We start from the raw sequence: 22808 nt of genomic DNA, 5'->3' as shown, positions 1-22808 counted from the left end.
GTTAGTTCAGGTCTTGGAGATCCACGGTCCTTCGGGGTGTGCCATCTATCTTGGCAGTAACTACCACGCAGTGGACACCAGGTGGCAGGCCCACCGATTGGGACAGGCTCGAGTGCCCCTAGCTAGACGTCGCGGTCGAATCCGACCTTTCCTCTGCCTGCCAATACCGGAGCACCGGGAGGTGTGTGGTGCGCGACGGGAGTCGGGCCAGGGTCTACCATGAGCGCCAGCAGCGGGCTTGACATGGTGTCTAAGGGCTGGTGGGGACATACGTTGAAAATACTCGCTGTGGGTATCTTTGAGGTCCTGCTCCAGTTTTTCACGAGTGGCGTCAGTGGAAGCCATGGGTGGCGTCTGCGGAGGGGGCCGAGGGCGCTCACGGCAAGGGCAGCCGCACGGCGCCTTCGATGTTTCGCTCGTGGCGAGGATGTCCGGTGCTGTGGCGTCGCGAGATGTCGCGAGTGTGGATGAACCGCGGTGTTTCTCGCCTCAAGACTGGAAGTCCTGGGAGATGATGGCGAGGGCGGAGCACGCCTCTCTGCTGAGGAAGAACTTGTCTGATTCGTTTGTGACCTCTGCCTGGTGCAATGGGGCGACTCTGTTGGCTCGTGTCGGACAGCCTCAGAAGGACGGCTCCCAAGAGCAGGACTGTCTTGTTGTTTACCGCGGTTAGCAGTTTGACGTGGATCAGGCCTTTGTGGGTGATGCCGATGTCCTAGAGAGCGCTGGGGCCAGTCACGCAGCTTTGGCAGCCAGTGTCGGCCACTGCGAGTATGCGAGACTTACTGTTGCGCGGTGTGGGGTCGACAGCCAGCGCCTGGTAGTCCTCACTCGCCGTCTCGGCTGCCAGTTCTGCGGTGGGTTGAGGCATGGAACGGCGAGACATACACTTTTCGGCCATGTCGCCGTAAACGTGATGCCCGATAACGATCAAGTTCAGCCCTTCAAATGACTTATAGGTAGTCGAACAGGTGGCGTTGAAGATGGCGCCAGTGTCGTTTTCCAGTCCGTTGGACTGATTGGGGTGAGGCGGGGGCGGGGCGGCCGTGAGTCCCGCCTTTTGACCCGGCATACGCACTCGGTGTAGTGGTCCTCGCCACAGTGACGGCATGTCTGTCCGTACGCTGGACACTCCCGCTGCCGTGGCCTCAGGACGGGGGGGGGGGGGGGGGGGGAGGGGGCGTGTTAACGTAGCCGAGGTTGCCGCAGTATCCACAGGGTTCTGACAGCTGGTCCTGAGGTCCTGGAGGTTTTGGTGACAGTTGGACCTTCGTCTTTCCTTCTTCTGTCTGCGGCAACTGCTAACGGACGCCAGAGTGGTGGCTTGGCAGTCGCGTAGCTGAAAGGCGGAATGTTTGCCTGATAACTCCGCCTCGGCGAGGCGGAACACGTCTCCCAGGGGCCTCCACTGATTTTCTGCGCCTAGGATGTCCCATCGCATGTCGGGATCGGCGATGCCACGAGTGAGGGTGTCTCGGATCGCATCGCCGGTGCAGTCAACGTCCGGACGGCAGTTGGAGCGCTGGACTGAAAACCGACAGACGCCTGCTTGTCCTCTCAGATGGGCGCCGAGCCCACGAACCAGCTCGCCGCGGTCCTGTCGCATGTTTGATAGGGCGACTCGGGCGACCGTTGCGTTCTCCTCCCTCACAGTCAGCTGTTTGAAAGCAGCGAGTGCGTCCCCTCGGGCTGTGAGGCCAGGCTCCCGCCAGCAGCTCGTGTGAGGTCTGCGCAGTGCGGCCTTACAGTATTGCCGAAGATAAATGGAGACGTCGGTGCACGCCAGTCCAGCAGCGTCGCGGTATTGCTCACATCGGGTAGTGAAATACCTCCAGTCAGTGCAGCTGCTTCCTGCAGAGATGACAGGTCTCTGGAGCTTGCGAGTGCCTGGCTTGGGGGCGCCCGATGACTGCTGTTGTGACTGGTGAGGAATGCATTCAAGGTCGTCGACGTATCGACACCCATCGATCGCGCTCTTGACGGCTTCCATCTCTCTCGGGAGCCTTGCAAGTTATGGACGCCAACATAGATCAGCGAACACTCTGATCAGCTTTTCATTTATTCAGCACACAATGTTGGAGCACATCTGAGAAGAGACAACCATCAGCAAGGCACTATCAAACAAGCAGCAGAGGGGGCTGAGAACATTATTCTGCAATAAAGACGTGACGTAACATGGCCTGGATGGGTCACTACCTATCTTCAAAATGCAATATAACGGTCGGGTCAGAAACGGTCCTTTATTTAGACACGGCCATACACTCACAAGCGCATACCAAATGCACACGGACGCACACTCATGTACCTTACCTTACCTTATGGTGATCGGGAATTGTAAAAGGCCACTAGGCCTGTAGGTCCCGGTCTCGTCAGGCTCCCGGTCCGGTAACCAAACAGTCTCAAATTATGGGAATATTCAGCGTGGGACGTCGTACATGATGTCAGCCCAGTGCGTATCAAGCCTAGCCTTGAACTGTTCAACTGAGGTCGACGACACGACCGGGTGCGGAAGAGCGTTCCAGTCGTTGACAACCCGCGTGCTGAACGAGTTGCGACGGACGAGAGTCCTAGCTCGAGGTTTCTGAGCTTCCATTGGTGTCCTCTCGTCACCTCCGAGTTGTGCCTTGTCAGGAACTCCTCTTCCGATAACGACATGCCTCCATGAAATAGCTGGTACACTGTTACCATGTCTCCCCTGCGACGACGATAGTACAGTGAGGGCAGCTGAAGGAGTCTGAGCCTCTCAGGGTATGGCTGGCGCCTCACTTCATAGACAAGCCGGGTAGCTCGTCGCTGAACTCGTTCCAGCCGTTTTTGGTCCAGTTTGCCGAACGGGCCCCAGATAACGTTGCCATACTCTAAGTACGGACGTACTAAGATCTTAAAAAGCAATGGCAAGTGCGAGCATCGATATTGGCAAAAGACCGCCTCACGACCGCCAGCATCTGGTTGGCCTTGGAGATCGCTTCCGCGGTCTGCACGTGGAACTGGAGCCGGTAATCCACGAAGATCCCGAGGTCCTTTTCGGTGGACTCGACCGCGATTTCGGCACCGTCCAAGAAGTACGTCAGCCTCGGGTTGCAGTTCCCGATGTGCATTATTTTGCACTTTGCTGCACTAAAGGGGAGCAGCCACTCCTTTGACCACTTGGCCAGGGCGTCGAGGTCAGCCTGCAGAGGTGAGTGAGTCAGGGGTCTCGGGACACGACAGTAGACCTTGGTGTCATCCGCAAACATCTTGACCACGCTTCGCACTTGCTCTGGTAGATCGTTCATCGTTTGCATATATGTACACGTGCATATATGCAAACGTACGCACACGCGCAGATACACATCAATAATTACCATCATGAAACGTCCCAACCACAAGGGCGGTGCAAGTAAGTAGCAAGGCAAGCATTCCTGCTATGCATTGGTGTTTACCCGCCAAACGCCAAACGCCGAAACGCCAAAAAGCATTAAAGTGGTTTTATTGCAGTGCTTTGAGTTCCCTGGATTTTGGCATACACTCACCAGATATACCCATGATTTTTTATGAAACGGACTAAGAGACGGAACTTACCCTTTGCTGGCCACCTGACCAAAGATGTTTCCTTGTAATCGCTTTACTGAGCATCCAGCGCGAAATCAGGCGCGATAACGAGGCTCCAACATAATTACACCACTGCTCGATAGCTAAACTGCGCTACTGGCGTGCAGAAGTGAATTATTTTGCGTTTAGAGTACGTCAAACGAATTTTTTTAATTAAACTAACCCTCTTTTAGCTGTTTCAGTAGCTGTGAAAGTGTATTGCAATTTCTAGCCGTGTATTTGACTGACATCCTATTTCACCGTATTTGATGGTCGAGCACCAAACGGTCTGTCTACAATTCTGCCGCACTTTTGTTTGTTTGGCTTTCCCTGCATGGTGTGCGGACCTGGGTCTGCAGAACGTATGCGAGCTGAGAGTGGGTGGGAGCGAAGGTTCGAGGTAGGGGTCGTCATAGCATCCGTGTATGAGGTGTGCATAAACTTGCCAGTTGATCAGAGATGGTATGCCATGTTTCAGAAGCCTTTTGCACGAAGTATAGTTCCATGGGGTACAAGGACATTGACAAGAGTGACGATAGTCAGAATCAGTGATATACTTCCCAAACTGAAAAACTAAATCCATGCGTAAGTTCGGCATCTACTGACGTAGTTATGGAGGCCTTTGGATTTTGTTGTAAATGTGACTTAAGGCCTCCCTTAGGTCAGTATTATGCAAATTACACAAACAGTGTGTAGTATGCTTTGCAAGTAATATTGCTCATTTCTTTTGAAATTGGGCCCCAATAGGCAGCAGGCAACACCTCACCTGGCCAGTCCAGCATCCTATTAAAGAGTTTTTGTGAACATTTAAACATGTATAATTTTGCCATTTTTAATGATGAGACATTGCACCAGCTGTGATATACCTCAGGTAAAATGCTAATCATATGCATCATGCAAGATGTGTTGGGTGTAGCAGTGGGCACTGCGGAAACAATCTCAGTGTATTTACATTGTAAACTGAAGGTTTAGAGTTCTTTGATCTCACCAATCCCATCACTCCAAATTGGTTGACACCAATCTCAGCACATGGTGTGATTGTGTTTCAAGTAATAGTAATCTGCTAAGCTAGCATCAGGAAAGAAACAGTCCCAAAATATTTGCAATTTAGAGATGGTGTGGGAATCCAGGGTGGCCTGGCCGGAGTTGGGTGCATATGAGTGCAAGGTTTAGTGCACTTATATAGTGTAAATATCTGGCCATGTGGACTGATTGTTGCAGGATGGCCTTGATGGTAATTAGTGTTTTTAGGGCATGCTGACAAGGCAGGCTGCCTTTAAGGGGTCACTCATCTTGTTTTTTGCTGTTAATTGTGCTAAGTTCTGTATTATACCTACAGAAAGAAGCATGGCAAAAGAATGATAAAGGAACAATATGCATGTGACATGTCTAGAGTGCTAAATTGCATAGGTCCCTGCCCTCTCTACCACTGATTACCTATAGAAATATTCATATACATATATTTATTAAAATATAAAATAGGTGGTTTTGATAGAAAAGAACTCAATCTGGTTGCATCATAAACTTGTTAGCAATTAGCAATATCAATACAAATTCTGTTTTTTTAGAATTCCACATCATTAATTCCATTATTATTCCATTATTCCATACCAGCATTTGATACCATGCTATTCCATATATTGGTGCTGAATATCTGCATTTTCTGTCACATTAATGGTAGTATTGCTATTGTGCACTAATGCTGATATACCTTCAGCCTAAAGTTGTGCTCTCTTTTATTTTCTATTTTATTACATGGAAACATGTCCACACTCTTTCATGAAAATTGTATATTGCAGGTGCATGGAACTCCAAACACATTGCTGCACCAGCACCTGCACTAAAAGATAACACCTTTTTGAAAAATATGTTGCATGTGGAGGATTTGTAAAAATTGCACATATGGTTAGGTACTTAAGAATATTTTCCAGTCATCAAACTGCAATACTTCTCATAAAAAGCAATGTTATATAACAATATTTAGATGAGGCATTAACAACTTTAGTACATAATAAGTTACATTGTCACCTGTCTGTTTGGGCTAAAAATTAGCTAAATCACCTGCCGCCTGTTTGTTTAAGAAAACACAGTTGTATCATTTCAATCTGCATGTAATGAAAGCTGACCTGATTCACAGGACTAGTATGTTCAGATACTCTGCATTCCAGCATAGTCATGAGGGATTTTGACATTCTGTTAAGATTAGAGGCATCACTTTTAAGAGCATTGTAATACATTAAGGCAGACAAGTTATCTTCCAGTTATATGATAAACTGTGACAAGCTTTCCTGATTCATTTGACATCTCATTTTGTGCCTGAACAAACCTGTCCAAATCACAGTAATGATAACAAATTGAGAAATTAGTGTGGGTGCTTTGAGAGGAGAGGATAGTCATAGTGCTTTCATTCATGACATTGTTTTGGTCTATGGTGGTGAAACATTTGGCAAGGCATGCAAGTGTCAGTATTTCACTTGTTCAAAATTGGTGATGATGGAAACATTCATTGGAATCAAAATATCCATTTGTTCTGGGACCAACATGATTAGAGACTAGTACATCCAAGTCTTGAAAAGTTAAGCAGGTGCATTGTCATGTATGGTGTTGATAAAATTGGCATTGATTGGTTTGTGTATGTTTTTGTTTTTGTTTAGTGAATTGTTGAATATGCACACAATGAAATCATTTCATTGAAATATTCTGCACTGGTTCCAGATCAGTCAGTCAACTGCAATCATGGAGAACATCATGACATTGTCAGCAGAAGACCTAGCAAATGCTAACACTTTTCAGATTAATGGTAAGTACACTTTATTTCCATCTTGCTTTCAGAATATTGCATGGTCCCAACTCCTTTTTGGAAGTGCCTACATCAGTATAAGTGCTCCAAGGATGTCAGGACCCAGAGAACCCCCTAGACGCCCTTGGTGGGGGCTGGCCCCAGTACTATCTGATGTCAGTATAAGGTGTGTCATAATGCATGGTAAGTGAGCTCAAACAGTCCAAATTATTATCTGGATTTTTCAGTGATGAGGACATTGATGCCCCAGCATGATATTTTGTTAGTTTAGTATGTTCATAGCTGTCCCCATGTTCTGGGTCCCCTAACTGCCTCAAGCAGATAATATCCCAGCCATTTATGACATGTTTGCCACATGCATAATGAGCATCTGTGTGATTTAGATAAACATGTTGCACCCTACTTCCAAACAGCAGTGTTTGGATGGCTGTTGGAGGGATTATATGTATATATATATATATATATAATATATATATATATATATATGTATGTATGTATATATACATATATATGTATATATATACATATATATATATATATACACATATATAATATATATATATATATATAATATATATATATATATATATATATATATATATTATATGTATATATTGAAGGCCTTGGAAATATGTTGTCATATTGCTCTGTAAAAGATGGTGTAGTTCATCCTTGTAACATTATCTATGCAATTGGCAGTGAATGATGATGGAACTGCATCAGCTGTTGGGAATGCCAATCAGTGTGGTGCCAGCAGAGGGCAGCTATGTCCCTCAACAGCTGGGAAGATGGCTCTACAGTACTACTGGATGCCGTAAGTCACAGCTGAAAGATCCAGCAATGTTTTGAATGTGGCATGTGTTGACAGGTTGTTGCATGCCACTGGGAAGTAGGTGGCAAATAGTCCTGTGGTTATGAGTTTTCACTCCCTTTTGTGACCAGATTTGATCAGTGCCAGTGTTGTTGCACATGTCTAGGTTTGTGCTGGGATATTGCTTTTTTCTTCACTTTCTGTGAATTATCGCCCATGTAATAAATGTTGACCTGTTTAGATGCACAGGCATACCTGATGATATCTGGGATAATAATTGTGGAGCCTGCATGCACTCAGGGGAGCCCCCACTATGTTTCGCTCTGACAACTCTTCCAAAACATGATGCTTTAATCCCTTGTTTTTGCACTCTGGTAGCAGTTAGCCAGCGGGCTGGCGAACGCCCGCCCTCACGCAGCGTTTCTCCCCGCCGCCCACAGATGGCCTTCCTGAACCAGATGGGTGGCCAGGTAGTGCTCTCCAGCGGCGGCGCGCTCGGGCCCGACATCATGGCGCACGGCATCTTCTCGGCCGACCCGGAGGCCGAGCACGATGGCCAGCCAGCGCCCATACAGGTGAGGAGGCTGCTGCCGGCGGGCGGCGGCGTCTCGTCCTCCCCTCTCCCTCCTCCTGGTGATGCGGCCGGCTGGGGCGCGCTCGCGGCGGCTCCGCTCGCGTTGACGGGTCCGCGGCAGGGCTCTCACACACGCGTGATGGGGTTCTGGTGTGGGCACCATGTGGGTGTGGGCCGAGCAAGTGCGTTGCTGCTTCGCCGCGTGTTGGGGCTGGGTTGGTTCGGCGCCGATGACTGGCCAGCGCCGAAGCTGGTGTAGTCTGCTTTGCTGTAGTGTCAGACACTGAGCTGCTACTTGTATTGCTACTGGTTCGACTATTGCAGCGGGAGTTAGAGCTGGCGCTGTCACCCGGTCTGCTGTTCTGTCAGGTGTCTGGAGCAGGTGCCCGAGTCGCTGGAGCCTGGTGTCGGCGGCGCTGGGGCCGGTCTCGGAGGCGCTGGTGTCGGAGGCGCTGGGGCCGGTGTCGGCTGGCACTGGAGCCGGTCTCGGAGGCGCTGCCGTCGGTGGAGTCACTGCTGGCAGACACGCCCGGCCTGGGGCAGGAGCAGAGCCCGCCGCCGCCGGCGCGCGCCCGGCGCCGCGTGCCGCGACTCTTCCCCTTCGAGCCGGACCCGGAGCCGCCTGGACCGGTACGGAGCGCCGGCCGCCTCTAGTGCCCACGGCCGGCGACGCCGCTGGGACCGCCCGCCCCGGCACGACGGGCTCGGGCCAGTGTGGCGGGAACACCGCGTGGTGGGGCGGGGGCCCGCACTGCAGTCCTGTAAAGTATTTGGCGTCATGGCCATGCTCCCACCCGATACGTCTCGGATACTTTTTACGGAAGTTTATGGGTATCCGTACTGCCCGTATATGGTTATTCCGCGTCGGCCCCTGACTCGGGCAGTGGTGCATCCTGCTACATTAGTTGTCCCGGCGCACGTCTGCGCTACCACATCGCCCACGGAGGCTGGGAGTCGCGCCATCTGTTGGGATGCCGAGTGGTATGTTGGTATGAGTGTGTCGAGGCCCGACGGACTGGGTCAGCTGGGCAGTGTGCCTGCCGACAGCTGGAGCATACCAGCGGCTGACATCGTGTTATCACTTGGCAACATTGTACACCAGTTAAGTGCCAAGGATGGGGATTCTGTATGGCCATCAGGTAATGCCTTGCATTTTTGAGGGGTGATGGTATTTTGCATTTTTGTACCATATTGACAGTGTGTTTACTCGATTGTATGACAACGTGTGCAGCCATTTGTGGTGTACTGCAGAGGTCTTGACAGCAAACCCGCACCGTTTCAGGCCCCTTGGCGCTGTCAGAAGTGCGGAAAAACGCTCATATCTGGAAACGCTACACTCAACCACATCAAGTCCCACGACTATGAGAAACCATTCAAGTGTGATAAATGTCCAGAGGCTTTTCAACTTCCAGGTCAGTGCGGCCGTTCCCCCTCGTGCCACTTACACGTTTGGCTGTTCGAACCCCATCTGATGTTGTGTGCACCTGGGATGTAATTGGGCATATTCGTGACGTGCGCCTGAAGTCGACATCTTCGTAGATGAACACGAGGGGTAAATGTAGGTCACCTGCCTGCGGTTGTTCACCTAAAACGGCGAGGCCCTCCCGAAGTCTGTGACGCCGTGTCGTCGGACGTCGCGAGCGTCGTGCCTACACACCGCCCCGACACGCCGCCCCTGACACGCTGCCCCTGACACGCTGCCCCTGACACGCCGCCCCTGATGCGTCTGCCTGGCACGCCGTCCCTGACACGTCGCCCCTGCAGCTGCCGCCCTGACACGGCCGCCTTTGACGCGCCTGCTGCCGCCCGGTGCCCCGCAGAAGAACTGGGAGCTGCACGACCGTGAGCCACGCGGTCCGACCCAACGGACCCTGCCCGGGACTGCGGCCGGTCCTTCCGGCAGCGTGGCCTATCGCTGCGCGCCCCCCTGGCCCTGCACGAGGATGGGACGAGGCGATTGTAGCTGCTACGCTAGTGCCAGCACGAGTTCCTCCACTCATGTGCTGTCGGCGGCGGCGCTACCGTGTGCTGTGTTTCGTTCGACCCGAAGTGGAAGCCCTGCCGTGTCGGCACGGGTTGTTGGGCGTCGCGTAGCACTTTGCCACTTCTACGAGGGGCGGGGAGGGGGGTGGAGGATGTAACTAGCGGTTGCGATTAGCGATTAGGTTAGCGATTGCCAGGTTGGGCTTTGAGATGGCCAGATGATTTCATTGCACTTTCGGTTTGGCCCGCTGTTCTTGGAGGAGGTTAGAAGATTGTTTGGTAGAATGGGGACGGGCTACTGGGGTAGCAGAATGACCTGATGTTTTCTTGGTCGTCGATCAGCGCGGAGGGCACTCTGTGCCAACCTGAGAGGATCATCTGTTCGATGTTGTGGCTTGCTTGTTAGCAATCGCTCAACCTATCAGTTCGTGCCCGTGGGGGTTTTCTAAGCTTATGCCTTCAGTGAAGAGTTGAGAATCACCTGATGTCCTCCAGTTCTTCGTCGAGAGTAGTGACAACAGTTCATCCGCGGCGCAGTAGGGAGTAGTGATAACGGGTCAACTCTTAGGAGTGATGAGTACAGGTCATCTGTGTTGGAAGTGATGACAGTGGGTCGTCTGTGTTTGGGAGTACTGGCTACAGCTCACCTGCCTTGGGAGTGAGCTCTGCAGGCCACGTGTGTTGGGCGTGATGACCTGGGTCGCCGGTGTGTGAGACTGTGACAGCGGGCCGTAGCGGTCGTGGTGGCAACAGCGGGCCCTCCATGTGGGGGGCGATGCCGGCCGTCACGCGCCGCGAGGTCGCCAGCGGCGCACAGCTGACCCGCCGGCCGGATGTCCGCCGCAGGTACTGCTGGACAAACACCTGCCAGTGCACACGGCGCCGGCCGCCGTGAACCTGGAGCTGGTCGTCACGGCGCCCGCCGGCGAGGCCGGCCACGCGGCCGAGTCGGGCCCCGGCACCGTCGCCGACGCCGACGCCGACGCCGAGCTCGGCGCCGACCCGGCCGGCGGCGACAACGTGCTGAAGCCGTCCAACATCAAGCGCACGTGCACACAGTGCAAGCTGGTGTTCGCCACGAACAGGGAGCTGCTTGGACCACCACAAGGAGCATCAGACGGTCAGTGTGGCTGCTGGCGCCGGCGGTCGGGTCCGGCCGCTGACGACCGGGCGTGGCCCGCGTGACTCGGAAGGACGGTGACTGCCTCGCGGTGGCTGTGGGGTAAAGCAGACGCGGGATAGTATACGTTGTCGTATGCTTCCACGCGGCAGGCATGGCGGCGTCCGGAAACGGCGTCGGAAGTGCAGTCACTGTCGTCCCTGTGATGGACGACGTTTGTGGCGTGGGCCGGGCTGCCGCGCCCCGGCGGTGCCTGGTTTACACACGTGACATAGCTCCTGACCCCTGCCCAGCGCACGCCGTGTTTCTGTGTTCTCTGCTATGATCGGCGTGAGAGATGGTGACTATGGCTAACGACTAAAGCATGGCCTGCGTCCTGAAATCAACCGAACACGCTGCCGAAGTGAGAACTTTGACCAGCTGTCGTCCAATGCTGCCCTACATCGGTAGCGCGGTCCCGGGGGCTGTACGTGGACCGGCGGTGTGTGACGGCCGGCTGGCGCCCTCCCGCAGATCCGGTCCATACTGAAGCTGCAGCAGCAGCGGCGACGGACTAAGCCGAGCTCGCGGCCCAGCACGCGCTGCCAGATCTGCCAGAAGTCGTTCGCCAAGCCGGGCCTGCTGCGCCGCCACCAGCTGATCCACACCGGCGAGAAGCCGTTCAAGGTGAGAGACGGCTCTCTGGGCTGCGATTGGCTGGCCTCGGGTGGAAGCACTGGCGTAGCAAGGCAGCTTCGCGGAGCGCTCGAGCAGCCGGCAACGCCATCCGCACCACCTCACAAGGTCTTCATTGGTGACCAGACGTACAGCTGGCGTCCAAAACATACGTGTTTTTCGTTTGGCATCGACTGGCTTGTCCAGGCTCAGTTGCAGGGAGCGCTACTCTAGGTCCAGGCTCATTTGAAGGGCGCTACTCTAACGTGCCCCCTACACTCCCCTCCCCAGTAACACGTCCCCGCCGCACCCCCCAGTGCGAAATCTGCGACCGCGCCTTCAACCAGAAGAGTGCGCTCAAGATCCACCGCGAGTCGAAGCACGGCAAGATCCGGCCCTACCAGTGCACCATCTGCAAGATGTTCTTCGCGCAGCGCGGCAACCTGCGCAACCACGTGCGCCGCGTACACAACCTGAGCGAGGCGCGCGAGCGGATCTTCAAGTGCGAGCACTGCGGCTGCGGCTTCGCCACCAGCGGCGTGCTCGGCAGTCACATCAGCAAGATGCACGATCCGCCGAGCAACACCGGGATGAGCGCCGACGCGCTGCGCGACCTGGTCCGCCAGCTGCTCGACTACTCGGCCGGCAACGCTGCGGCGCGCGACCGCATCCAGGCGCAGATCCAGGAGATCGCGCGCTCCGGCGTCGTGCCCGACTGCGTGCTGCCGGCGGCCGAGGGTGCGGGCGAGGCGGCGGCGGCCGCGGACGGCGGCGCGCCGCCCGACAGCGCCGTGCAGGCGGCGCCAGGCCCGAAGGCGGCGGCTCCGCAGCGCACCGACCCGCCGCCGCCGCCGCCACCGCCGCCGCTGCCGCCGGTACCGCCGCCGGTGCCGCCGCCGCGCGCCGGAGAGCCCACACGCGACAAGCGACCGGCAATCATCACCGTCGTGGACAAGATGGTGCAGGGCCGCGAGCGCAAGCATCTGGTGCGTGTGCGCTACGAGGGCCGGCTGCGCTGGTTCCAGTGTCTGTTCTGCGCCAAGGAGTTCCGCAAGCCGTACGACTTGGTGCGCCACCTGCGCATCCACACCAAGGACAAGCCGTTCCGGGTGAGTGTCAGCCGACTGAGTTCTTGCTGAGGATTATGCGGCAGCTGTTGCGGTCTTTGGTGTTCTGAGTGACGTTAGATGCATCCCCGGCGGCGCCCATTGTTTGATTGGAATTTAACGCATTTAGGTCATGACCAGTAACTTGCTTCTGTTTCCCTCAACTGTGCGCGTGGACCGAGCCAAGTCCTCCCCGTGGTTGCCCGTCCCCACGTCCCCACGGGTGACCAATTGGTGACCGAGTCCCCGACGGACGGTTGTATGTGGCGCTGGCGCCGGGCCGGGCGGCGTGCCGGGCCGGCGGCGTCCCCGAGATTGACTGACGCCTCGTGGCCGGCCGGCAGTGTCCGCAGTGCTTCCGCCAGTTCACTGTCCGCTCCGGTCTGGAGTCGCACCTGCGTGCCCACCGCGGAATCAAGCTGGCCAGCTGCCCCATCTGCCACAAAAAGTTCTCCACCGCCGGCGTGCTCAAGGTCCACCTGAGGTCAGTGATAGCAGCTGCCCTGGAGTCACCCCTGGCTAGTGCTGGGTCCAGCTCCACCTCGTCATTATTGATATCTGGTCTGGTGGAGGTCGATCAAAAGGCTGTCGTGGCCGGTCCAGTTTGCTGGCAAAGGGGGCCAGAGGTCTCCCGCAGTTCAGCGGGGTTTTTGTCACTTCGGTTCGGCGGAGAGCGGGCTGTGTACCACACCACTGGGAGCGCTATTGGTGGCCATCGCAGTGAGTTGGGGTGTCGCTCTAGGCCGTCGGCCACACGGACCCAGTCATAGCGTGGCAGACGGCACGGGTCGACGTGTCAGCTGTCTGAGCAGGTGGCTCCTGACCATCAGCTGCAGTGCTTGTGTCGCCGGCCGGCCGGGTCCGTTCCGACCGCGCGGCAGCGGGCCGGCGGGCGGTGGTGTCGCGGCGCCGGCGTCTGACGGCCGGCCGTTGCAGGCTGCACACGGGCGCCAAGCCGTACCACTGCCAGTACTGTGAGAAGCAGTGCCGCACGCTGGGCCAGATTCAGGCGCACGAGGCGGCCCACCGACGGACCCGCACCGACGCTACACGTGAGCGAGGGGGGGGGGGAAGCCGGCCGCGCCGCTGCGCCGGCTGGTGGTGCCCGTCTCAGGGTTACCAAACGTGCCACATCTCGCGATACGACGGCTTTGTCGGCTTAGTTGGGACAGTGGGTACACGGCAAATGTATGGGTGGCTAGCAGTTAAAATAGTACGTCGAAGCGGATAGTTAATTTTGGCTGGATGCAGCGAAAGCTTGGGCATACAACACCGTTTTTGTTCACTGTGCTGCAGTGTGTCTTTTTGAATTATTGCGATGGTACCCAGATGAAGTCTATCGGCATTGTGCCGCGCGCCGGGATGTCTTGCAGGCTTGACCCTCACAACCGTGCATTGAAAGAGGGCGGTTAGAGCCTGGCTACCGGTGTACGTAGCGTTTGGTCGCTGGCTCTGTCCATCGAGCAGCCACTCAGCGACCTATGTGACGTCACCCGCGCGAGCGGCGGCGTCGGTGCTGACGGTCCTCGTGCGGCAGGTGACGACGGTGACGACGCTGACGAGAGGAAGAGGGCGTCGCCGGACAGTGGGCCGGAGGTGCGACTACAGCCGCCCATCCTCATCACCAGCAGCGGTGAGGCAGCTGGCGCCGGCGGCTGGCGGCCGGCGGCGCGCGCCGGTCTCGGCGTCAGCTCCGGAGTCTAGCCGGCGCTCGGGGGCCGCGTAGAGAGCTTCCACACTCTCAGCCAAAACGGGACAGATGCCTGGTTTGCGTGCGGCGGTGACGCGTGTGTGCAACATACACGACACGTGGTGCGCGATACCGATACCGTTGATTTAGCCTGGTGGTGAGCCGTTCAGCAACCGTGCAACCGTTCAGCTCCATTGCCCTCCGCGGCTGCTATTGCAAGAAACGCCGTGCGTGGGCCGTGTGGTGGCTCTGCGCCGCTCCGCCTGTTCCTAACAGCCCCGTACGGTGTGTGTTGGTCAGGTATGGTGCAGGTGGACCGTCCGCGACGTATTGAGATCCCCGAGGGCGACGAGGCGCCGGACCGGCCGCACCGCTGCACCCAGTGTCGCGCCGCCTTCAAGAAGGTCTCCCACCTGAAGCAGCACATGCGCTGGCACACGGGCGAGAAACCGCACCACTGCCCCATGTGCAACAAGTCAGTGACGCTCCGACGACCCCGACCGACCCGACTCCTGTCCCCTGGGTCGTTGGCGGATCGTTAGTCAGAATCACTCCTGCTGACCCAGGGTTTCACTCGGACTGAGCTCTGTTGGTGCTCAGTGACGTCTCCCGTGAAATTGGCATTTTAATGCATGTGCGGCTGCAGGTCAGCTGTTGACAACTGTTTTCTAGCTGACAGGATGTTAAGTTGCCTATACGCTGCCTTAGGCACTAACAACTGTGGGGCGAAATGACTATCGCAGTCGGCGCAGCCTAAAATCCCAAGCATCATCATCACAGTGGGATGCCGTTTAGACGTGTATTCCGCACACAAGACGGGCGGTAAGCTGCACCTGCTACGTACACTGCTACGTAATCGCCGCGGGGCGCCTGATCTGCCCGTGCGCTTCTGACCCGACCCGTCCGCTGGCTGCCGGGCGGCGCCGTGTTGACGTGCGCCAACGGCTCTGTCGACAGGAGCTTCATGACGTCCAGCGTGCTGGCCACACATTTGCGGACGCATACTGGCGCGCGCCTCTTCAAGTGCCCCATCTGCTCGCACGCCTTCACCACCAAGAGCAGCATGACCCGACACATGACCACCCACCCAGGTAAAGTAGGGCCGCCCCCGCCCGCGGCTCACGCCCTCTGGCCGACACAGGATATGTGTGCGCGTTGCGTAATAGTATGTATGATTGATAGAATGACAACTACATATGCAAGGAAATCGAGGAGTAAGAGGTAGGATGCAGAGTGAGCGGAATAGTCGCTGCATATTGTTACGGGTAGGGCGAATGTAGTTGTTTGTAGTGATGACATGCATATTCGGCAGAATAGTAATTGTATGGAGTTTAGGAACCACATCGTTTTCCTTGCGGGCGTAAATTCTCAACGTATTCTTGTGCAGGTCTTGAAGACTAGAAGTTGGGAGTCTCGTTCAGGTTGACACCATTGGTAGCCCCACTTCGCGATCTCCCAATGCTCTCAACAGATTGTTTCACGAGTGGCCGCGTCGCAAACAGATCGCAAGTTTTGCTCTGGGGACGGTTTGAAAAATTATCGGTCATCATGACGCTTGCGAGACAAATGAGAGGCGGCTACGGATCGTATTGAGGACTTACCATACATCTAGTTGTGTGAAGGGATGCTGGGTTCACATAACCGATTCCTTCCGACCGGCTAGCACGAAAACACGCGCCCTGATCGTGTGGTCTCGTGCGCAGGAGCGGCCGTACATGTGCCCGTACTGCCAGCGCCGCTTCAAGACCCGCATGATCTGCAAGAAGCACACGCGCTGTCACAAGTTCGAGATAGCCAACAGCAACGTTCTGGTGAGCCCTCGGCGGGGGACGGCGGCAGGGCGCGGGCGCCGCGCTTCAAGGCGCCCCTGTCCGCCAGCTTTGAAGACGTGTTTCAGGGTGGCGGTCTGTGCGTGGAATATTCGGTTGTGCGGGAAAGTGAGTCTCGTAACCTGAAGGTCGTAGATCGTCGTTCGGCTGTCATTGGCTGTGATAGTTTAGTTATCAGCATCAGATAAAGTTGTTAAATGGTCAACAATAGGTAGGGGTGATTGTTCGGCATTGATATGCAAGTACGGGAGGTATTTACCCTATCACCGACATACACGGCTGTCGCTCAGCGGCCGCAGTCAGTGACTAAGGCTGTCCGCGCGCCTGCACCAGGTAAAGTTACCAACGGTCATTACCTAGCGAGGAGGCCCTCTCGTCATTAGCAGCCAAGCTTTCCCAGCCTCACTGACAGATCGGGTGGCTGCAACAGCGGGGCCGTTGTCTGGCCAATCAGCTGTAGCTGGATTGCTCGACTGCGGATAGATTGTCCGTCTGTGTCGGTGGCGGCGCGCTCAGGCCGGCTCATCGCCTTTGTCTGCAGCAAAACCAGCTGTCGGGCGGCCTGTTCACGGACCTGATGACGCCTGAGGAGGAGCCGCTGCTGTCGGACGCCGCCTACACCACGCGCGCGCAGAACGTCAGCGTCATCCTGGACGAGCATGGCCAGATGGTGCAATGTGAGTGCGCCGCCGCCGGCGCCGCGCGCCACGCCTGGTGGGCCGGCAGCCACGGCCTGCGGCGGGCGTGCCGTACACCCTCCTTCCGCCGCGCCGTGCTCGCCGCCGCCCGCTGGGGTGGGTGTGTGTTGTGTGTGTGTCTCATGAATGTCGTGAGGTACTGCGAGCTATCCCGACAAGCCATGTCGCCGTGCTGTCGGCTGTTTGGGCGTCCCCGTGAGTGACGCGCGGCCCTGTGACCGGCGATCTCCTCACCGGTCCGGCGCCGCTGCGTACGCCACCTGCGTTGTCGCGCTGTCCCTGTGGTGACGCGTCGGCGCGCGGCCGGCAGGCGAGCTGGCGGCTCCGGAGCTGCCCCCGCTGACGGCGGACGCCTCGGGCACCGTCACCATCGGCGGCGACCACGGCACCCGGCCCGTCTCACAGGTCTGGACTGGGACTGTGACTGGGACTGGAACTGAGACTGGACTGGACCGCCGAGCGGATCCGATGCGCCCATTGACGTGTGGTCAATGGCGTTGTTTCAACCGGTGTTCGTCGGCATCTGTGTTTGCACGCGAGATGAGCGGCTCGTAAATCTAATCAGTGTGGCGTCGCAGAGTGTAGTCCCAGGTCAACTGTCTATCGCCCGAACGCTGGGGCAGCTTGGTTCGTTCGGCGTGTCAACTATATGACCGATGCAGTCGCTGGCGCTTCACACAAGGGGCGTGGAAAACAGCTGCCAGCCAGTGCGTAGTTGGACGTGAGAGCGTGTGCGGTGCACTGACGGCCGGCGGCGGTGCTCACGCGCGCAGGACGGCCTGGCTCAGCTGGAGACGGCGCTGAAGCAGCAGCTGTTCCCTGCCTCGGAACTGGCGGCCGGCCTGTCGCAGGTCAAGGCCGACATGTCGGCGGAGCACCGACTGATGCTGGCCAACATCGCCGCCATCGCCGCCACGCCGCGAGTCACCAGGTACCGCGCGCCGCGTCGCGCCGCGCCGCTCTGGTCGGACCGGCCGCGCGCGGGGTGGGGCCGTGTTAGACTGCGCGCAGGTGGGCCGGTTTGGGAGAAAGCGTCACAGACGCTGGCGATGAGCGACTGCTTCAAGTGGAAGGGGAAAGCTGGTAACGCTCGTTAAACCAGACATAGGATAATTTGATTATATAGTGAGAGCAATCGGTCGTTAGCGCTGGTACAACCTTCACATCACTGTGCGGGAGCGTTGTCGCCTCGCCACTGAGGGCGTGACCACTGGGCGCGGGCGACCCTCCGCCACCCGCCAACCACGAGGGTTAAGGAGTGTGACTGTGAACTATGCAAGACTCTTCGCCTCTGCGAGCGCGCGCCGGCTGAAGACGCGTGAGCGCTGGGTGACGTCACTTGAGCACCGTGTGACGTCACCTGAGCGCCGCCTGCCCTGCAGCGCTAGGTGCGGAGGAGCGCGGCTGCCGGGCGGCCGTGGACCGGGCGGCGGCCACCGCTGTCCCGAGCCCGACTCCGAAGACGAGTGCTGCGCCTGCGCAACGAGCAGGACGGCCAGATGATCCTCGAGATGGACTCCGACAACGTGCTGCTGCAGGTGCGGGCGGGCTCCGCCGCTGGGCTCGGCCCGGCCGGCGCCGGGCGTGGGTGGGCCGGCCGGCGGCCTGCCGCGATATATTAGACGGAGTGAGGTGTCCGGACCAACCGTGCGTGTGGTTCGGGTGAGGTCCGCTCATCGTAACTGGCGCAGCACCAACATAAACACAAGCGCTGATAGAGCAGTCGTGACTCTGACGTCACTGCGAGCGGGCATGGCATACGTGTATGCCACATCATTGACAAACACCGCCTCGTGTCCAGGTGATGTTGGTCACTTTGGAACGGCCGGCGTGCGCTGCCGGGTAGCAGCGCATGTCGGCATACACGTGTGGTGGGTGTTGCCGTACAGCCTCCTGTGAAGGAACGCGTGCAGCTGGCGCCGCCGCGGCCGCCTGACGCGTCGCTCCGTTTCAGGACCCGTCGCTCTCACAGCCGCTGATCCACCGCTGCCGCGTCTGCAAGCAGCTGTTCAACACGCAGCTGGCACTGGCGGTGAGCGCGGGTGGACGGTGTCTCCAGAGCGCGCCGGGCGCCGGGAGTGTGCCGCATCGGCCCCCGGGCCCGCAGGCGTGGCGTCTGGCCGGGGCGGATATGGCTGATGGGTATGGCGTCGACGGGCGCGACTGGCTGCTTGGAGTAAGCGCGATGTGGTGGACGGGTGCCGTGTGGTTTGGCAACGCGGAATCAGGCGGTCTGGAGAGCCCGACCATGCATTGCGGGACAGTGCAGGATCCGAGCGGCGACGGTCGTGATGCCGTGGGGTGGACCCTCGCATTTGGTGACCTTGGTACGCGCGAATGTCCCGCGGGTTAATGAGCTACGCCCTGGACGGGCTCCATCCCTGGATTGCGTGCTCTATGCTCTATGCAGCGCGCCCCTGCGACCGGGCCGCCCATCTCGGTCACCGACCGGCGTGACCTGACCCGTCCGTGTCCGCAGACGCATGAGGCGAGCCACGCGTGGAGTTCCAGCCGGCGGCCGCCGCGGCCCACCTCTGCGACCGCTGTCTGATCGTGTTCAGCACGGCCGAGCAGCTGGCCGAGCACAGTGTCACGCACGATCCGCCGCCGCCACCGCCTCCTCCTCCCCCCCGCCGCCACCGCCGCCTCCCCCGCCGCCGCCGCCACCGCCGCCGCCCCTCCTCCACCTCAGCGCACGCAGCCGGAGACGGGCGGTCACGCCTGCCAGCGGTGCAGCAGTCGCTTCCTCACGCCGACGGCGCTGCGGAAGCACGTGGCGCGCGAGCACGGCCGCGGCAAGAGCAAAGCCAAGGTGAGTGGGTCGCCCGCTGGAGAGAGGAGCCGTCGGCTGGGTGTACCGGCATTTTTGTCTGCACCCCCGCATCCGGCTACAGAACGTGGTCCTCTGTACACTGCCCGGGTGGTGTGTGATTTTCTCCAATGCTTCGGTCGGCGATCGGACCGGTACCATGTGACTTCCTGCCGTACCGTGTCCTGTGACTGCTGCACAGTGTCGATCGGCGAGGCCCGGCCGTGCGTCCGTCCGTGGGTCGGTGGCCGGGCTCGCGCGGCGGCGTCTCGGAGACGGCGGCTGACGCGCGCGCGCCGTTGCAGTCGGTGATCCGGCTGAGTGACAAGGTGACGGCGCGGCTGGCCGAGCAGCCGCTGACGGCCGGCCGCTCACACTCGGAGACCTGCCTCATCCAGTCGGCCGTCGAGAAGATGCAGAACGGGCCGACCCAGGTGAGCTGGCGGGGGCGCGCTGACGAGGCCGGCTGATGGCTGACGAGGACCGGCGCCGCCCCGCCGACGAGGCACGACGGCGGCGCAGCGATTCTGGGGCAACAACAGCTGATCGACAGCTGTGAGTCGCACGCCGCTGAACAGTTGTTTCATCACGTCAGCTCAGCGGCTGCTGCTGAGCTTTTGGCACGATGGCGTTTTCTGAGTTGACTTGGATAAGCCCGTCCACTAAGACTTACGGAAATGACGGGGAAGTTTCTCAGAATCAACGGGATATGCTCAGTATTTCCGACATTTCATTCGCTGTCATTACAAAGCATGAATTGCGTGGACTTCAATAGCAGTCCAAGACGCTGGGATCTCCATAGCAAAGATTCGGCGCGAGCAAATTTGTTATGGTCGCCTGGACTTCATACCGTGCCACGGCTGTGAGAACGCAGCGGATTATGCATTTTGAACATTACATCGATTTGGGCACGAGTGATATATTAATTAATAGTGATTGCGTGCGAATGAGGCTACGTTTTCCAATCCCTAAGTGCGATGGTGCAGTCGATCTGTAGAACGGTGTCGACCTGCTAGATATCAGAGGAACGTCGGGCAGCGATCATGCCGCACTTTGCACGCTGCCGCGTGTCGGTGGTGCCCGGCAGCTCTCGCGCGCTGACCCTGGGCCTGACGCGTGCGCGCGGTCCCAGCGCTCGGAGCCGGAGAGCACGGAGGGCCTGAAGCACCAGCTGCGAGACCTGCAGCAAGACTTTTCCGCAAGCCCTCCACCTGGTCGGCCACAATGCGCATCCACACCGGCGAGAACCCTACCTGTGCGAGCTGTGCTTCAAACGGTGAGAGCTTGAGCGGCGGCAGCGGGCCGGCAGCGGCTCCGGCGCCCCGCCCCTGGCACGGACGGGGCTGGTTGGCACGGGCTCCGCCGTCGGCGACTGCTGACCGATGTGTTCGACGGCAATCTGGAAAGCCCTGCTAACGAGCCGCTCTTAACATGCGTGTGGCAGGTAGCAAAATACTGCCACTGCCGGACTGCGCCCCGTTTTGACTGCCAGGCGTTGCTTGTCGCGAGCGCAGAGGAGGTGTCAGGTCCGCGCTGGGACACCTCTTTGGGACAGACGTCACCGCCGGTTCCGACGTGCGCCCTCGCCCCGCTCCCGCCCCGCCCCGCCCCGCCCCCGCCCGCCCCCGCCCCGTTGTCGGCTACCGACCCGCCCCTGACCCCCGCTCCCCGACTGCGGCGCTTCACCGTCAAGTCGACCCTGCTCGGACACCTGAAGACGCACACGGGCGAGCGCAACTTCGAGTGTCTGGTGTGCAAGGCGCGCTTCGCCACCAGTGCTCGCTGAATGTGCACTCGCGCCTGCACACGGACACGCGCCGTACCAGTGCGAGGTGTGCCGCCGCTGGTTCCGCACCTCCGGCCACCGGCGCATCCACATGGCTTCTCCACGAGGGCCCGTCGCGGCGGGACTGCCGCCTCGGTCGCCGCCGCCTCCGCCGCGCTGCTGCTACGCTACCCGCCGCCGCCGCCGCCGCCGCCGGGCCGCCGCCCCGCCCGCGCGCCGCCGCCGCTAACCGTCCCCGCACCGTCCGCCGACCCTCTTAAGCTTCAACTGCAGGTGAGGCGGTGTGTACGCGGTCGCCCAGACCTGTCGGACGCACAGATCTGGCGACCCTCGCAGCTTGGCGGTGCCGCGGTTAAAACAGGGTCGGCGTGGATGTGTTCCTTTTGTGAACCTCTGGGAGTTCTTTTAAGGATATGACGGGTTTTTGGACACTGTCGAATTTGCCGAGTTTCTATGTATTTGCCATGTTGGTGTGGAACAGCGAAACGTTTTGCGTGCGGTGGGCTTCAGTTTCTTGTACCCTGGTGTGTTGATATCTCTCGTGGTCCTTCTTCGTCGTCCTTGTGGCCCTGTGCCACTAGTGTGCCACTTGTGGCCCTTCGGGGCCATCTTCAGCCGTGCCATGGTGTGTTGCAGGGTATGCTAAAGGAGCTGGAGGCTGGCGATGGTGACCGTGCTGGCGGCGGCGAGCCGCAGCTGCCGCCACCGGCCGACGGCGGCGCGGCGCTGCAGCTGGAGCCGCGCTGGCGCAGCAGCTGCAGCGTGGTACTGTCGGCGCCCGCGACCAGGTGCCGTCCGGCACACCGAGCTGCGTGTCCAGCTGCGATCGACGCCGAGGTCGCATTGTCGGCGTAGAGGCGCTGCAGCCGGCGCCGGGGCTGGCCTTCGAGGCCCGGCGCCGCCACCTCCTCCCCCGCCGCCGCCTCCGCCGCCGCCGCCGCCCCCCGCCGCAGCCTCCGGCGGTGAGCGGACGACAGAGCACGCGCCACTGCAGGCGGTGGTGGCGGACGCGCTGGTCGAGGGCGAGTCACCTGCTCCGAGTGTCCGCGCTCGTTCCGACGGGGAAGCAGCTGGCGCGCCACCTGCGCACGCACGGTCTGCAGCCGGCGGCCGGCAGCGGCGCGCACGCCTGCTTTCGCCTGCCCGGCCGTGTTCAGCAAGCCGTCGTTGCTGGCGCGGCCACGTGCGCACGCACACCGCGAGCGTCCCTTCCAGTGCACCCACTGCGACCGCCGCTTCCGCAGAAGAACGCGCTGGTGGCGCACCGGCGCACGCACGAGGGCGACCGGCCGTTCGACTGTCCGTTTTCATGCGAGCACCGGTTCGCGCCAACGCGGCAACATGCACGCACATCCGCGCGCGCACCTGAAGAGGGCGC

General features: G+C 58.7%; 2 protein-coding genes and 1 long non-coding RNA gene across 3 annotated transcripts; all 3 read left to right on the top strand.

The window, feature by feature from the left end:
• Positions 1–7916: 7916 nt before the first annotated feature.
• LOC119102170 (zinc finger protein Xfin-like) lies at positions 7917–12249 on the top strand (the record flags this gene model as incomplete). Its single annotated transcript, XM_037225521.1, has 6 exons — positions 7917–7937; positions 8248–8385; positions 10585–10663; positions 10824–10858; positions 11372–11524; positions 11830–12249. Coding segments are annotated over exons 1-6 (846 nt in total), but the record flags the coding sequence as incomplete, so codon positions are not given.
• A 148-nt stretch (positions 12250–12397) lies between these two features.
• Positions 12398–15709, top strand: LOC119102169 (zinc finger protein 236-like). Its single transcript, XM_037225520.1, has 7 exons — positions 12398–12621; positions 12963–13102; positions 13555–13670; positions 14156–14251; positions 14609–14783; positions 15266–15399; positions 15696–15709. The coding sequence occupies exons 1-7, from the start codon at positions 12469–12471 to the stop codon at positions 15707–15709; spliced, it is 828 nt and encodes a 275-aa protein (XP_037081415.1). The 5' UTR covers positions 12398–12468.
• Positions 15710–18302: 2593 nt separating this feature from the next.
• On the top strand, positions 18303–19335 carry LOC119102160 (uncharacterized). The gene is made up of 3 exons (XR_005094658.1): positions 18303–18373; positions 18790–18867; positions 19315–19335. It is a non-coding gene; the product is annotated as an uncharacterized LOC119102160 (long non-coding RNA).
• The last annotated feature ends 3473 nt before the right edge of the window (positions 19336–22808 follow it).

The sequence above is a fragment of the Pollicipes pollicipes genome, unplaced genomic scaffold, assembly GCF_011947565.3.
Source record: "Pollicipes pollicipes isolate AB1234 unplaced genomic scaffold, Ppol_2.1 Scaffold_56;HRSCAF=61_pilon_pilon_pilon, whole genome shotgun sequence".
NCBI lineage: Eukaryota > Metazoa > Arthropoda > Thecostraca > Pollicipedomorpha > Pollicipedidae > Pollicipes > Pollicipes pollicipes.
Note: the sequence above shows the minus strand (reverse complement) of the source record. Positions and strands in the feature narration are given on the sequence as shown.

What these genes read in the sequence shown, in the direction of transcription:
- LOC119102169 (XM_037225520.1), top strand. Translation starts at nt 12,469, where the DNA reads ATGGTGCAGGGCCGCGAGCGCAAGCATCTGGTGCGTGTGCGCTACGAG. An exon ending in CCAAGGACAAGCCGTTCCGG is followed by an intron (nt 12,622 to 12,962) that starts GTGAGTGTCAGC and finishes GCCGGCCGGCAG; the next exon opens with TGTCCGCAGTGCTTCCGCCA. An exon ending in CATCCTCATCACCAGCAGCG is followed by an intron (nt 14,252 to 14,608) that starts GTGAGGCAGCTG and finishes TGTGTTGGTCAG; the next exon opens with GTATGGTGCAGGTGGACCGT.